The following is a 15,445-nucleotide window of genomic DNA, read 5'->3' on the forward strand; positions in this document are numbered from 1 at the left end:
GTTACACAGTAATTGTTCATTACAGTTTTAATAGTCATTAAGAATAAACTGTCCTTTTCACTTTCCTACCTCTAGCTTCATGATCAATCCAACCTATCATATGAAAAAAATACTCTCAGAATCTGCTTCTCTTCCTGTTTGCAGACTCAAGTGAAAACGTTGGGAACAGGAGGAGCAGATGTTCCTCTAATCTGCCAAAACCAAACACTGAGTTACATTACTCAAATGATATGTTATTTAAATAGAGTGAAGAGGGATGAGTGTCCAGTGTCATATTGATCTGACCCAAAACATCCAGACAGCACTTGTGACCCCAGAGTCACACTACAGATAGAGAGTGACAGAGTGTTTCTACACATCACCAACATACAACCATCTGATGAAGGGAACTACACCTGTGAGTCTTCACATTATGGAGGAACACATCTTTTGTGTTTCAGTATTTCTGTCAAAGGTAAGTGTTTGGAGTTTGTCCAGGTTATAGAGCTCTCCAGCTTGTAGTCCTAAAAACCGAAAATGAGTTACCTCTGATTCGTTCAGACCTTCCCATGGGGAAAATGAGTTACCTCTGATTCGTTCAGACCTTCCCATGGGGAAAATGAGTTACCTCTGATTCGTTCAGACCTTCCCATGGGGAAAATGAGTTACCTCTGATTCGTTCAGACCTTCCCATGGGGAAAATGAGTTACCTCTGGTTCATTTAGCCCTTTCAGTGGGGAAAATCGTTCAGCCCTTCCTATGGGAAAAATTAATGGAGAAAGAATATGGTTTTGGAATAAACGCTGAAAATAAGGTCAGAGGTTAACACAGGCTTCGGAGATCTTATACGTTTTGTTCTATGAGATACTATCCGTCAGCTAACATGACCAAGGATTTAGTGAGACTTACTTATGTCCTCTGTATCGGGTAAAACAATCTGGTATACTGACTATCACATCCATGTTTCAAAAGTCTTTAAAGTGAACAGACCAGGGTGTGATGTGTTCTGCCTCTTCATGAGACATCAGAGAGTCAGCTGCAAAACTACAATATCAAACCCGTTTTTCTACGACGTCTCTCCCTAAAGTTATATTTATGCGACCCCTAGTGGCACTTGTTTGTAACTTCGGTTGGTCTCTTGAGTGGCAGAAGAATCAAAGACAGTTCATTTTTTAAGCATTCCCAGCAGCAGATTTATGACACATTGTATAACAAGCTGATGTCACAACATACACTACAACGTTGTTTAAAATTGTATTGATAAAAGTAGAAAACAAACACACACCCACAACAAAGGACATTACAACATTGTGAATCAGAAAGCATTTTTGTTATAAAGAGTGAAGAAAGAAAACAACACACACAAAAACACACACACCATGAAAGTAGTCGACATTATGACATTGTGTAGGTTATAATATAAACACATGATTTATAAATAAGTGAAGAATAAAACCACAAACAAGTCTAGTGTGGATTTATCATGTTTCATCATTAACCAACTACAAAACATATTTACATACAGACTGTATTTAGATATACAATAACCAGCAGACCTATGTGTGTCAGCCATTCAGTCCACTATTCAGTACCCTCAATGCCCATGGATAGAAACGGTCTCCAAACCACACAGATGTGTGTGAGACAGTATGGTAGTCCCTCAGTTCTCGTCACCCTCTAAAAGTTTCCTAAGAAAGATACAACAGAATGGCATAGATATGTATTAAAAAATATACTTCTGACTGCATCTTTATCATTATTTATGATGATTTCAGCTCACCTTCTACATTGCAGGTCATCTGGTCTCTCAGGAGATATTCTGCATAAAAGAAGGTCATTTAAATATCGACTGAATGGAGTAACATACCAACAATGCAGCAAATGCAACTAATTTGCATGTATGCAGTCACCATGACTACCACCTCAAAACATAATTCCAGAGCTTGTCGTTCAATGAGAGAATACGGTATAAAACACCCGCCCAAAAAACAAGAGGACTTAAACCTACTTCTTTACAACACCTTGTGCTTGTTGCATCATACGCTTGGCTGAGGAGCTGAGGGAGTCTAAACTGAAACACAAAAAGTACATTTTCGAGTAATGTTTGAATTTTGGGGTTATTGTAACCCATTTTAACATTCACAATCATCTGTTTCAAGCATTCTACCAGGACGATCAAATAAAGTTGTACAAATACTCACATTTTGAATGGACTGGAGATTGGTGTGGTCCTGAAAGAAATGAACATGGTCAATGTATTGATAAGAACCATATTATCTATGGAAACAGCCAGTCAGTGCCGTTTCTAGGCTTAAGTGACGTGAGCGGTTGCTTAGGGCCCACAGCCACTAGGGGGCCCCCAACCAAAACAATGTTTTTATATACAGTAAATATCATATGTTTTAGGAAGTCAGTCACTCAACATACTGTTGAATTGCAGGACAATAACTTTAAAGCTGCCAAGAGGAAGGGCAAAAAGCTAGAAACGACCCTGCAGACAGTGATGTAAACACTGACATAATAAACATGACCACTCTTTGATTAAAGAAATACACATCTTTCCCAAGTTGAGAGAATATCTAGTGCATTAGTGACATGATGAGTCACAAAGCAGAACAGATATCAACATGCAGCAGAGTGCATGATGCTGTCACCATGACTACTCTATGACCACCACAGAAGTACATCATTCTTTTGTATCGTTCCATTCTTCCCTGTTTCAAGCACTCTATAAAGATAATGAAATAAAGTTGTAAAACTATTCACATTCGTGATGGAGTGAAGGTTTGTGTGTCCTTGGTTGGTGGACTGGAGGTTGGCGTTTCCCTGAAATGAATAAAACATGTCAATGTACTGACAAGAGCACACAGGTTTTTTTTTTACCTGTATGGCAGAGATTTTTTAACAATTATATTAGCATGTTTTAGGTTTTCTTACAAATAGATTTGATGGACCTATTGACCCCTTACAGGTTCTTTAGAATGAGTCTCACCATTCAGTTGTCGTCTTTGTTGGAGTCCTGATGAATTCTGGGTCAGACACTGGGGCTTTTCTGTACATCAAATTAGAGATCAACTGGTAAACAACTGGCAGTCAAATCACATATTAAATTCATAGTAACTGTTTTTTTGTTTCAAGGTAATATTCGTATCTCTACCTGGATGAGGTATCTTTGCTCCTCTTAAGAAACCAAAGTATTACACAGATTCCAGCAATGAGACACATTGAACCCATCACTGCACCAACCACTGTACCTGTGAATGAGAGAGATGACAAGAGAAGACAGAGGTCAACTTCCCAGGTACACTACACCAAAGCCTCATGCAAAGGTTGAGAATGACACAAATTCAATTTTTCACAAATGTGCTGCCTCAGTGTCTTTAGATATTTTTGTCAGATGTTACTATGGAATACTGAAGTATAATTACAAGCATTTCATAAGTGTCAAAGGCTTTTATTGACAATTACATGAAGTTGATGTCAACATTTGAAGTGTTGACCCTACTTTTTCAAGACCTCTGCAATCCACCCTGGCATGCTGTCAATTAACTTCTGGGGCCACATCCTGACTGATGGCAGCCCATTCTTGCATAATCAATGCTTGGAGTTTGTCAGAATTTGTGGGTTTTTGTTTGTCCACCTGCCTCTTGAAGATTGACGACAAGTTCTCAATGGGATTAAGGCCTGGGGAGTTTCCTGGTCATGGACCCAAAATATCGATGTTTTGTTCCCCGTGCCACTTAGTTATCACGTTTGCCTTATGGCAAGGTGCTCCATCATGATAGAAAAGGCATTGTTCGTCACCAAACTGTTCCTGGATGGTTGGGAGAAGTTGCTCTCGGAGGACGTGTTGGTACCATTCTTTATTCATGGCTGTGTTCTTAGGCAAAATTGTGAGTGAGCCCACTCCTTTGGCTGAGAAGCAACCCCATACATGAATGGTCTCAGAATGCTTTACTGTTGGCATGACACAGGACTGATGGTAGTACTCAACTTGTCTTCTCCGGGAAAGTTTTTTTCCGGATGCCCCAAACAATCGGAAAGGGGATTCATCAGAGAAAATGACTTTACCCCAGTCCTCAGCAATCCAATCCCTGTACCTTTTGCAGAATATCAGTCTGTCCCTGATGTTTTTCCTGGAGATAAATGGCTTCTTTGCTGCCCTTCTTGACACCAGGCCATCCTCCAAAAGTCTTCGCCTCACTGTGAGTGCAGATGCACTCACACCTGCCTGCTGCCATTCCTGTGCCCCGATCCCGCAGCTGAATCAACTTTAGGAGACAGTCCTGTCGCTTGCTGGACTTTCTTGGGCGCCCTGAAGCCTTCTTCACAACAATTGAACCGCTCTCCTTGAAGTTCTTGATGATCCAATAAATGGTTGATTTAGGTGCAATCTTACTGGCAGCAATATCCTTGCCTGTGAAGCCCTTTTTGTGCAAAGCAATGATGACGGCACGTGTTTCCTTGCAGGTAACCATGGTAGACAGAGGAAGAACGAATGATTCCAAGCACCACCCTCCTTTTGAAGCTTCCAGCCTGTTATTCAAACTCAATCAGCATGACAGAGTGATCTCCAGCCTTGCCCACGTCAACACTCACACCTGTGTTAACGAGAGAATCACTGACATGATGTCAGCTGGTCCTTTTGTGGCAGGGCTGAAATGCAGTGGAAATGGCAAATAGCGACTATGCAATTAATTAAAATTCATCTGATCACTCTTCATAACATTCTGGAGTATATGCAAATTGCCATAACACAGAGGCAGCAGACTTTGTGAAAATTAATATTTGTGTCATTCTCAAAACTTTTGGCCACGACTCTAAATATGACTCTGCACTACACCTGAAAGTTGAATAGTAAAACAGTTAGTCAATAGGTTGATTATGACCTGTCATTATTAGAGTAACAACCACTGATCCTGTCATCATCAGAGACCTGAGATTGACCTAGCACAGAAATACACAGGCAGTAGTTCATCGTGAACACAGGAAGTACATCATCATGAACACAGGCCCTAAATCACCATGACATCATGTTCCTGATCATGTCAATATATATTATGGTGGTATTAACCCTAACCATTTCTCACCTGCAAATGAAGCTTGATCCCTAGTTGGAATCACCATGGAGACCTTCTTGACGGCAACACCGGATGATGCTACACACCCAACCCTGGTGTCTTTGTCAGGTAGACTGGACGCTGCCACCATGGCAGTTATGGTGACAGTGACTGTTTCATTGGGATGGGTGACATCAGCCATGGTGGATTTGTCTAGACTGATGTTTTCTATGTGGTCCCAGGTTACTATAGGAACAGGTCGTCCAGTAGCAGAACAGGACAGAGTGGTGTGACTGTTGTTGGTTTGTGTGATGAGGAGTGAGGGTCCATACAGCTCTATAGAACAACAACAGACACAGTTCACAGTGAATGTAAATACTATCATGTTTTCATGTACATCAAGGTCAAATGGATGCATGATAATTTGAGGGAATTGTTCCTGGGTTAATCATTTACACACAGGTCAAGGTAAAACAATGGATTGGAGGCATTGGAGGCCATTGTTCCTGTTTTAAAGGGACATAACATTGTTTTAAGACGCCAAAAGTAGTCTAATGTTAAAGTGAATTGACATTATACAATTTGGATTATAGAGTGTAATGTCCCTTAAACCCCTCCTTAGTTATCATATATTACCATTAATCTGGAGGCAGGTCCTGCCACTGATAGCTCCCTCTGGATAGGCGTTAAACAGACACTTGTAGCAGGACTCGTCTCCTCTTGACACTCCTCTGATGACGATAGAGCAGTTCTGCAGACCCTCGTCTTCAAACTCCACGTTCCTCTGAAAAGGTGGGTTGACTACTGGTCCAAATCGTTTGTTGTAGGTGGCCACATTTTCAGTCGCCCCTGGTGTCACTTTCTGCCAGGTGACTTGAAGCACATCTTTGGGTTTCATGAGCCTGCAGCTGAAGTGAGCATCCTCTCCCAGGGTTGCTATGACAACCTGCTGTGTTCTCACCAGCTGAGAGAGCCCTGCATGAAGATAGTTACAGCCTGTTTAGTACACACATCTAATACAGCGCTAGATTTTAGCAACCTGCAGTGAACACTGTGAAGGGATAAGACAACTGCATAAATACATTTAAAGGTATATGCAGTGTTGCATCAATCATTTCAATTCCCATTCTGTATGTTTGTACATTTCAAAGGACTCTTGGAAGACTAGCCCTTGGACTAAAATAAATCCTATCAAATTTAATGCTGGAATATGTCACTTTTGGGCGACCAGACCAAATTCACAAAGAAATGAATTTATAGAAATTATATATCTGTCATTCTCATTGACAGCAAGTCTAAGAAGTGGTAGATCTGTTTTAATGTGAGCTATTTCTATGCTTCCAGTTTTGTTGCAGCTGAAAGTACAATATTTTTTTGGTTTTGGAAATATATTTCACAGTGTTTTAGATGGTACAATGATTCTCTACACTAAGCATGGATGGTTTTGTCACATAAACTGAAATTAGGCAAACTACTAGAATTTTTGTTAATAAGACACATGTATTTTGAGCCAAGACAGTATTTTAAGCTGAGAGTTTCAGCAAACTCAGGTTTTTTGATTCATCTCAAATTGAGTAAAAATCATTGGCTCAGTGAAGTATTCCACGTCAGCTAAAGAATCCTCCCAATTCAAATGTCCAGGAAACTGGGATATTTAGGCTCCATTGACTTTTTATAAGTTGCATGTTTTACAGTATAGAACAGGAAGATGCTGATGTTTGTATACTAATGGTGACTGGACTGGCTATTCACCAGTTAGCTTCAATAATGTTCAAAATATAATACTTTTCATTGAATTCAATGTATTCCTTTAAGGACTATCTGCTACAGTTACAACTTATGTATAATGCACCTATAAGTGTAGTGTAGTTATCTACATCTCATAATGAACCGCAACTCTGAAATTGATAATACTGTATAACTTACATTTAAGACCTACAGACCTATCATGTATTTCATATGAACACGGATGTAACTCACCCTCAGGAAGGAATAGCAGCAGAAGAGTAAGGTAACTTTTAACACAAGCCATGGCAGCAATGTGTGGCCAGGTGAGGCAAGGTGATGTAAATGGACCTCTGGATAATGTGTGGCAAAGTAGTATTTCATACTAGAAACCGTTTTCAAATGAGGCATTGTGGGAGGCATGGTAACGTGGTCCGTTGGATAGTTTAAATACTAACACGCGCTGTTTTAGTTTAAAAACTAACAAGAAACCTTGTTGGCCAATTTTGTGTTGTGAGCTCCTCCCACAGAGAAAATGACAGTTGCTAGTCTCTCCACAGCTCCTCCTCCATTGAAAGTGAAAGTGAAAGTAAACACAGAACAGTATCAGGAAAACACCGGAGAACACAGTATCAGGAAAACACCGTTGCAAGGTTGGAGGTAATAACATTATGTATCATCAAGCTAAGTGAATCTAATGGTGAGATTAACTTAACCTATATGAAGGTTTTATCGTGTGTGTGTCAGTACCATTGCTTGCTCAAAGATGTAGCTGTGAAGTAAGTCTCTCCCTACAGCCGTTTGATTGGCCCAGCAAATTGAGTGTGAAAAGATAAGGGTGGCGTCTGAACTAGGCTCCACACAGCAAGCAGATTTGATTTGTACGTATAGGGTACATGTGCAGCCAGCATGCACAACCAAGTGTGTGTGGGAAAGACATGTAAGATATTCATGTGTCAAGGGGAAATGGACTAGCCTGAGTACCAGTCTCTAGCTAACATTCAATGTTTTATAAGAAACATTAATCCGTTAAATTCCGAAGTGTTTGCAGTCAATTTACACACAGCTTGACTCACTGCAAGGCCAGCCTCTCCCATCTCCTCATTGTTTTTCAGGAGCATATTTTTATTTATTTAACTAGGCAAGTCAGTTAAGAACAAATTCTTATTTACAATGACGGCCTTATTCAGGGGCAGAACGAAAGATTTTTACATTGTCAGCTCGGGATTCGATCTAGCAACCTTTCGGTTGCATGGAGGGATAGAGTGTCCGCAGGTTTTTTGTTTTAATTATGGCCTAGACAACCAAGTGAGGCGAGTTCCTTACTAATTAGTGACCTTCATTCATAAATCAAGTGCGAGGGTGGAGCGAAGTCCGGCAGACACTCGGCCCTCGGTGGAATGAGTTTGACACGTGGACTATAGCTATATATAGCCTATACCTATTTAAATAAAATCACGAATGTAGTGAAATACAGGTTTGAACTGCTGTAAAAATATCACGCCCTGACCTTAGATATCTCTGTTTTTCTATATATTTTGGTTAGGTCAGGGTGTGACTAGGGTGGGTACTCTAGTTTTTGTATGTCTAGGGTTTTTGTAGGTCTAGGGGTTTTGTATATCTATGTTGGCCTGATATGTTCCCAATCAGAGACAGCTGTTTATCGTTGTCTCTGATTGGGGATCATATTTAGGTAGCCCTTTTCCCCACTTTCTGGTGTGGGATCTTGACGATGTGTATATTACACACACATAGCCAAGTGAGCCTGGCGCAGAGCTATAACAACCTATCCCTGATTTTAAATACAGAATATATTCATAAAATACACAGGCTTGATGTAGAAATTCATAAAAAAGACACTTGAAATAACTAGTAGTAGCTTTGCTTAACCTGTCAGCACTATATTGTATAGCTTCACGTTTCGTTTGTTAGTTTGTTCGGTGTGAATTATTTTAATAAAGAGAATGTAGGCATACCACGCTGCGCCTTGGTCTCCTTCATATGACGATCGTGACAAGAAAAGCTATAGTATCAGCAATATTGTGTACATTCAGAAAACAATGCTGACAAATGCAGTATGTCATGCATAAAACTAATTAGATCACCTTTAGAAATGACGAGACTATACAGGTAGCTGTAGTGTGCAGGAGACATGGTGAAACTGAGTTATATTAGTCACGAGAGGGAATTTGAATTTTCCTCTGTGTCCACATATGGCCCCTCCCCATACACCAGGCTAAAAGTAAACTCAGCTGGTGAGACTTAATTTTTATTTTTAAACAGTGTAAGCCAATGTCAGAACCATTGTTTTAGTTGAGAAGGTTAAAGGAACTCTTCTCAGGACATGAAACAGAAAGGAGCTAAAATATTACACACACATAGCCAAGTGAGCCTGGCGCAGAGCTATAACAACCTACCCCTGATTTTAAATGGTTATTACTGTAAACAAGGAGCTATAACAACCTACCCCTGATTTTAAATGGTTATTACTGTAAACAAGGAGCTATAACAACCTACCCGATTTTAAATGGTTATTACTGTAAACAGAGCTATAACAACCTACCTCTGATTTTAAATGGTTATTACTGTAAACAAGGAGCTATAACAACCTACCCCTGATTGTAAATGGTGATATTACTGTAAACAAGGAGCTATAACAACCTACCCCTGATTTTAAATGGTGATGTTACTGTAAACAGAACTATAAGAACCTTCCCCTGATTTTAAATGTTGATGTTACTGTAAACAGAGCTATAAAATCTACCCCTGATTTTAAATGGTGATGTTACTGTAAACAAGGTGACAATGGGCATTTTTTTTTCTTTTTTAAATACAGCATATAGTTTTATATTACAGGTGGTAACACAATCCATATAAATAATGTTTTTAATGATTAAACAATCTAAAACATTTTACAGATCAAGCAAGAATAATAGCCTGATTTTATAAACAGTGTCAAATCAGGTGGAAATGGAATCGAACACAACAAGCAACATACATTATCAAAATAAATAACAATAGAAACTCAAACAAGACGATATATCAAAGAGCAAAAATGTGCATTATCATAATTTACATTCTAAGGTCTCAAATACATTCACACATTACACTGGTATAACAGGAAGAACAACAAAACTATTTGTAGTGCCATAGATTTATAATAACAATACACTGTAAACTTAACTTGAACAAAAGTGCAACCAGGTCAATCATATTGAAGTGGGTTGAAATAAAATAAATTACTAGGTTATTTAGAACATAAAATAAATAGATAAATATATTCTACTTGGTGTATGTTATAATAAAGTACAGTCAAACAGTAGGTGGTGCTGTCCTAATAGATGAGGTAACCTAGCCTGACGACTCAAACTAAATTATCCCACTGCTTTGTCCTTCACCACATACTTTAGTCTGAATATGGGTAGGGTTATTATTGAAGTTGTTTGTGGTGACGAGGGGCATGACACAAAACAATGTCTTCAGCGATTGGATTGTCTCTAACCAATCACAGTAACAGCCCAATGAATTTTCAAACCCCTGTTTAACCCACGTGTGTTCTAGCTCTGACTCAACCCATCGTTACTGGGCAAATCAGATGGCCCCGGATGTATTGGCATTCGGTGAAAAGCTAGGGATGTACTCAAATTCAGACTCATTGCGAAGAAGAAACTGTCCTTTGGCGTAACATTTGGCTGGAGCAAGGAGTTTGGGTAGCCAGGCAACAAGTAAACCTACCTCATATCACAACACTCACCTACAAGAGGTCATCAATCTCTCAAACCTAAAAGTGCCATTTCAGTACCTCTAAACAGCATTAACCATATCATGGCTTGTAAAATAAATGTGTTAATTAGCTTATTTATGACTGTGTAAGAATGATTCAACAAGGTTCAACATCCAGGCTCAGTAACAACAGGTGCTCCAGTCCTCAACAAAAACAGCGGTCAGCTACAGTGCATATAAGCACGGGCAGCAACAACAGACAGATGTTTACACAATGCTCCTAAGACGGTCCTGCTCGTCTGCTGTGGTTGCCAACGCTGCTTGCCTGCAACCTGCCAGAGAGAATGTGAAGGTTACTATACTGTACTACAGTGAATCTAAAAGGACGTTATCCATAAACATTCCTGAGCTCCAAGGCATGCGTTGCTCAGTTTATTTGATAAAAGACAGAACCATATATAGAGTTGATGACTCAATTCATTCCACTTGTCTTACTAAGACGATTAAAATAAAGATATTAGATATTACAGATAATCTTGTGTGGACTCACCTTTTTTCTTTTGAAGCTCGACACAACCCAAGATGACTAAAAGGGAAATGATTAGGAACACTGGAATGCCAACCGCCCACGGGGATGTCCTCTTGTCATCTGGAAGGTGAAACATGAAATTCCAGTGAGCATGTGTTTGGAGAGACAGCATTTACTCCGAAGAGAAAAACAAGGAATTTTACACCCTTCCTTTTTAATGCATTTAGTTTGAATAACATGTTGACATCATGTTCTGTTCCATCTATCCAATCATATCATCCATCACGTAGCATCCCTGAGGATCTGGAAACTACCCAGAATTCAACACAACACTTGACTACAGTGGGATTTTAAAAAGGGAGTGACTCGTGATGCCTTGCCATGGTGGTCAATATTAAACCCAACTGGTGAGATAAGATTACTAACAGCACTAATAGCATCACAACATTAGCCTCTTGGAACCAGCCTGAAATCGCTGCGTTCTGTTTTCAGGAAACAGAATGTTGCACTATTGCACGATGATGCTGGTCACAAGGCTATCACGACATGCCCCTGGGGATGATGTAGCCTGTTAAATAGAATGCCAAATTCATGTATCCAAATGTAAATGTTTATTATTAACATCATAAATTTGGCATGTCATTTATAGATCTAGGGAGGATGTTTTCTCAATGTTGTTTTCAAGTTGGACCATTCTGACACGCTAAAAGTGTATGGTCTAAAAGTATATGACACGTCAACATTACGTACCTTCTTCAACCTCCCTCTCTCCAGGGAGAATAGGAAGCAGGACCCGCTCGTGTCTCTGTGTCCTCATCCCATTGTTTATGATACAGTCCACGTATCCCCCGGAGCCTGGCAACAGTTGGAGGGTGATGTTGCTATTGGCTGTGACAGTTTGGTCTTTGTTAATGACAGTCCAGTTGTTAGGTGTCTTTATGAGTGCTGCAGCAGATAAGTTCCATTGGATCCAAGGTGCTGGTTTACCCGTGGCAGAGCAGCTGACCACAACTTCCATGTCTGCTTTAGGTTCAGTGCTGGGGACTTTGTGCATTGTGGCTCTCACTTCAGATACACCTTTGAATAGATGAAACAGGGAATATTAGATCATATTGATTTTATTTATATGACTTATTTTACCAGACAGATCAATTAAGAATAGCTTTCAAAATATGTATCATGTTTTCATATATGTTTTGACACCAGCAAATGTCCCTTATTAATGCAGCAGAGTTCATGGTCGTTCAGACAGTTTTGGGATTCAGACATTTTTGGGAAATCCTGCCAGTGATGTAACAATGCCAATATGTTGATTTTATAGTTGAAGTTAGCTGTGTTCTAAACTATAGTGTTTCTATTCCCCTAATAAAACCCCTAATAAACTGCCCATACTGTATTATTCAGATATCATTCCTTCGCAAATGTCCTGCTGTAAAGGCTGACTAAAGGATTATTCTATATTTAGCGAAGCACCAGATGTAAGGACCTTTATATTACATGTATTGGGGGTTTTGCTTATAAATGTATTAGTTTAGCATCTACAGTACATTCGTAAAGTATTCAAACCTCTTCCATTTTTCCACATTTAGTTACCTTACAGGCTTATTCTAAAATGTATGCAATAAATACAAATTCCTCATCAATCTACACACAATACCCCATAATGACAAAGCAAAAACATGTTTAGACATTTTTGCAAATCATTAAAAAAAAAAAACTTTTACTACATTTGAGGCTGTAATGTAACAAAATGTGAAAAAAGTCAAGGGGTCTGAATACTTTCCGAATTAACTTTATGTATTGCTTATGAAGTCTTTATGAATGCTCGATAAGAGTGTTTCCCAAAAAATATAATCTCCAAGGATACCCCCAGTGACTTCCACTTCTATACCAGCACACCTGATTCAACTAGGTCTAATCAAGGGCTGAATAATTAGTTGAACAGGTGTGCTTGTACCTGTGCTGACCTACGATTATTATTTTGAGTTACAATATCACTTACATTAAAATGTTGTAACTTCAACTGAATAGAGAACAATAGAGGTACGCCCTAAAACTGTTATTATTCAGTGCATTAAATACCTTGAACGGTAAGACACGACTGCTTGCGTCTTGATCCACTCGGGTAAACATTGAAGGAACAAATATAGCAGGCTTCGTCTGCCCATGTTACGTTCTTCACGGTAATAGACGTCGAGTTGAGAGATGCTTCCGTGAAAACCACCTTGCCTCGGTGCGGGTCTATGATTTGAGCTCCAAACCGCTTGCTGTAGGTGGCCAGATTCTCCACCGAGTCGTCTTTGAACAGCCTCTGCCAGGTGACTTGCAGCACACCTGTCGGGTCCGCATGGGTGCAGGTATATGATGCCTCGGCATTGAAGTCAACACTGGTGTCTCCTCTAGCTACGACGTTGACAGAGACCGCTACAAAAGGAAGAAGGCAAGTTAACAGGTAAATAAATAAAAACAAGTTTAGCCTACATACAAAATAATCAATAACCTGTCAAACGTGGGAAATGTTGTTTACCTAACCCATCTCATCTTATATGAGCAGAATCAACCCCTAGTCAGAAGCCATGGAAAACTATTTACCTTCAGAGAGCAGGCATAAGAGAACGAGAAAAGTATTCATTCTCAGCTGGTGAATGTTGACTTAAACTGTTGGTTTTGTTTCTCACGTTGGACCATAATATATTGCTTCGTTAGTTGCACGTGAAGTGAGTCAGATTGTTTTGGAAAGCCCTTAAATTGTTGAGGGGGTATAGAGTAGCCTAGTTCCCCAGTGGTTCCCGGCAGTAGCCAATTACAACGTGACTATCTACTGTAAAATACATGACAAGGAAGAAGGAACTGTTAGTATTCTTTTTTGTGTGGCGCACATTAGGCTGAAGCTGAATGACGTCATTGCAACAAAATAAACGCGGAAATGTATTTATTTTGACGTAACATTTTTTTGGTTCACATGCTCTGTGCCAAACTAAACTACAATGTAGAGGTCACCACATCAAGGGTATCGAAAGATTGCTGTAACCACAGCAAGTTCCCAACCAATTGTCTGCTAATTCTCCACCCCAGAAACTTAACATGCCTACACTTGATGAACATAGATTTCAGTCAATCTACAGTACCAGTCAAAAGTCTGGACACACCTAATCATTCAAGGGTTTTTCTTTATTTTTAGTTTCTACGTTTTAGAATAGTAGTGAAGACATCAAAACTATGAAGTAACACATATGGAATCATGTAGTAACCATAAGTGTTAAACAAATCAAAATATATTTTAGATTTTTCAAAGTAGCCACCCTTTTGCCTTTGACCGCTTTGCACACTCTTGGCATTCTCTCAACTAGCTTCACCTGGAATGCTTTTCCAACTATCTTGAAGGAGTTCCCACATATGCTGAGCACTTGTTGGCTGCTTTTCCTGCGGTCCAATTCATCCCAAACCATCTCAATTGGGTAGAGGTTGGGTGATTGTGGAGGCCATCTGATGCAGCACTCCATCACACTACTTATTGGTCAAATAGCCCTTACACAGCCTGGAGGTGTGTTGGGTCATTGTCCTGTTGAAAAACAAATGATAGTCCCACTAAGCGCAAACCAGATGGGATGGCGTATCACTGCAGAATGCTGTGGTAGCCATGCTGGTTAAGTGTGCCTTGAATTCTAAATAAATGACAGACAGTGTCACCAGCAAAGCACCATCACACCTCCACGCTTCACGGTGGGAACCACACATGTGGAGATCATCCGTTCACCTACTCTGCGTCTCACAAAGATACGGTGGTTGGAACCAAAAATATAACATTTGGACTCATCAGACCAAAGGACAGATTTCCACCGGTCTAATGTCCAATGCTAGTGTTTCTTGGCCCAAGCAAGTCTCTTCATATTATTGGTGTCCTTTAGTAGTGATTTCTTTGCAGCAATCTGACCATGAAGGCGTAACTCATGCAGTCTCATCTGAACAGTTGATGTTGAGGTGTGTGTTACTTGAACTCTGTGAAGCATTTATTTGGGCTGCAATTTCTGTGGCTGGTAACTCTAATGACTTTATCTATGGGTCTTCCTTTCCTGTGGCGGCCCTCATTAGAGCCAGTTTCATCATAGTGATTGAGGGTTTTTGTGATTGCACTTGAAGAAACTTTAAAAGTTCTCGAAATGTTCTGGATAGATTGACCTCCATGTCTTAAAGTAATGATGGACTGTCGTTTCTCTGAGCTTTTTTGGGCTCTTCTTGACATAATATGGACTTGGCATTTTATCAAGTAGGGCTATCATCTGTAAACCACACCTACCTTGTCACAAAACAACTGATTGGCTGAAATGCATTAAGAAGGAAAGAAATTCCACAAATTAACTTTTAACAAGGCACACGTGTTAATTAAAATGCATTCCAGGTGACTACCTCATGAAGCTGGTTGAGAGAA

General features: G+C 39.7%; 2 protein-coding genes across 2 annotated transcripts; both read right to left on the minus strand.

Moving 5' to 3' along the window:
• Nucleotides 1-1,304: 1,304 nt before the first annotated feature.
• On the minus strand, nt 1,305-7,163 carry LOC139372418 (nectin 1a-like). Its single transcript, XM_071112128.1, has 10 exons — nt 7,020-7,163; nt 5,676-6,014; nt 5,070-5,375; nt 3,137-3,233; nt 2,972-3,031; nt 2,746-2,805; nt 2,181-2,210; nt 1,988-2,050; nt 1,760-1,798; nt 1,305-1,667 (listed from the first exon to the last, which is right to left on the minus strand). Exons 1-10 carry the CDS (start codon nt 7,069-7,071, stop codon nt 1,640-1,642), a joined length of 1,074 nt encoding a protein of 357 aa, XP_070968229.1. The 5' UTR covers nt 7,072-7,163; the 3' UTR covers nt 1,305-1,639.
• Nucleotides 7,164-9,528: 2,365 nt separating this feature from the next.
• Nucleotides 9,529-13,779, minus strand: LOC139372417 (OX-2 membrane glycoprotein-like). The gene is made up of 5 exons (XM_071112127.1): nt 13,609-13,779; nt 13,099-13,440; nt 11,767-12,093; nt 11,038-11,136; nt 9,529-10,819 (listed from the first exon to the last, which is right to left on the minus strand). The coding sequence occupies exons 1-5, from the start codon at nt 13,646-13,648 to the stop codon at nt 10,755-10,757; spliced, it is 873 nt and encodes a 290-aa protein (XP_070968228.1). The 5' UTR covers nt 13,649-13,779; the 3' UTR covers nt 9,529-10,754.
• Nucleotides 13,780-15,445: the final 1,666 nt, after the last annotated feature.

This window comes from Oncorhynchus clarkii, chromosome 18 (genome assembly GCF_045791955.1).
Source record: "Oncorhynchus clarkii lewisi isolate Uvic-CL-2024 chromosome 18, UVic_Ocla_1.0, whole genome shotgun sequence".
Lineage (NCBI taxonomy): Eukaryota > Metazoa > Chordata > Actinopteri > Salmoniformes > Salmonidae > Oncorhynchus > Oncorhynchus clarkii.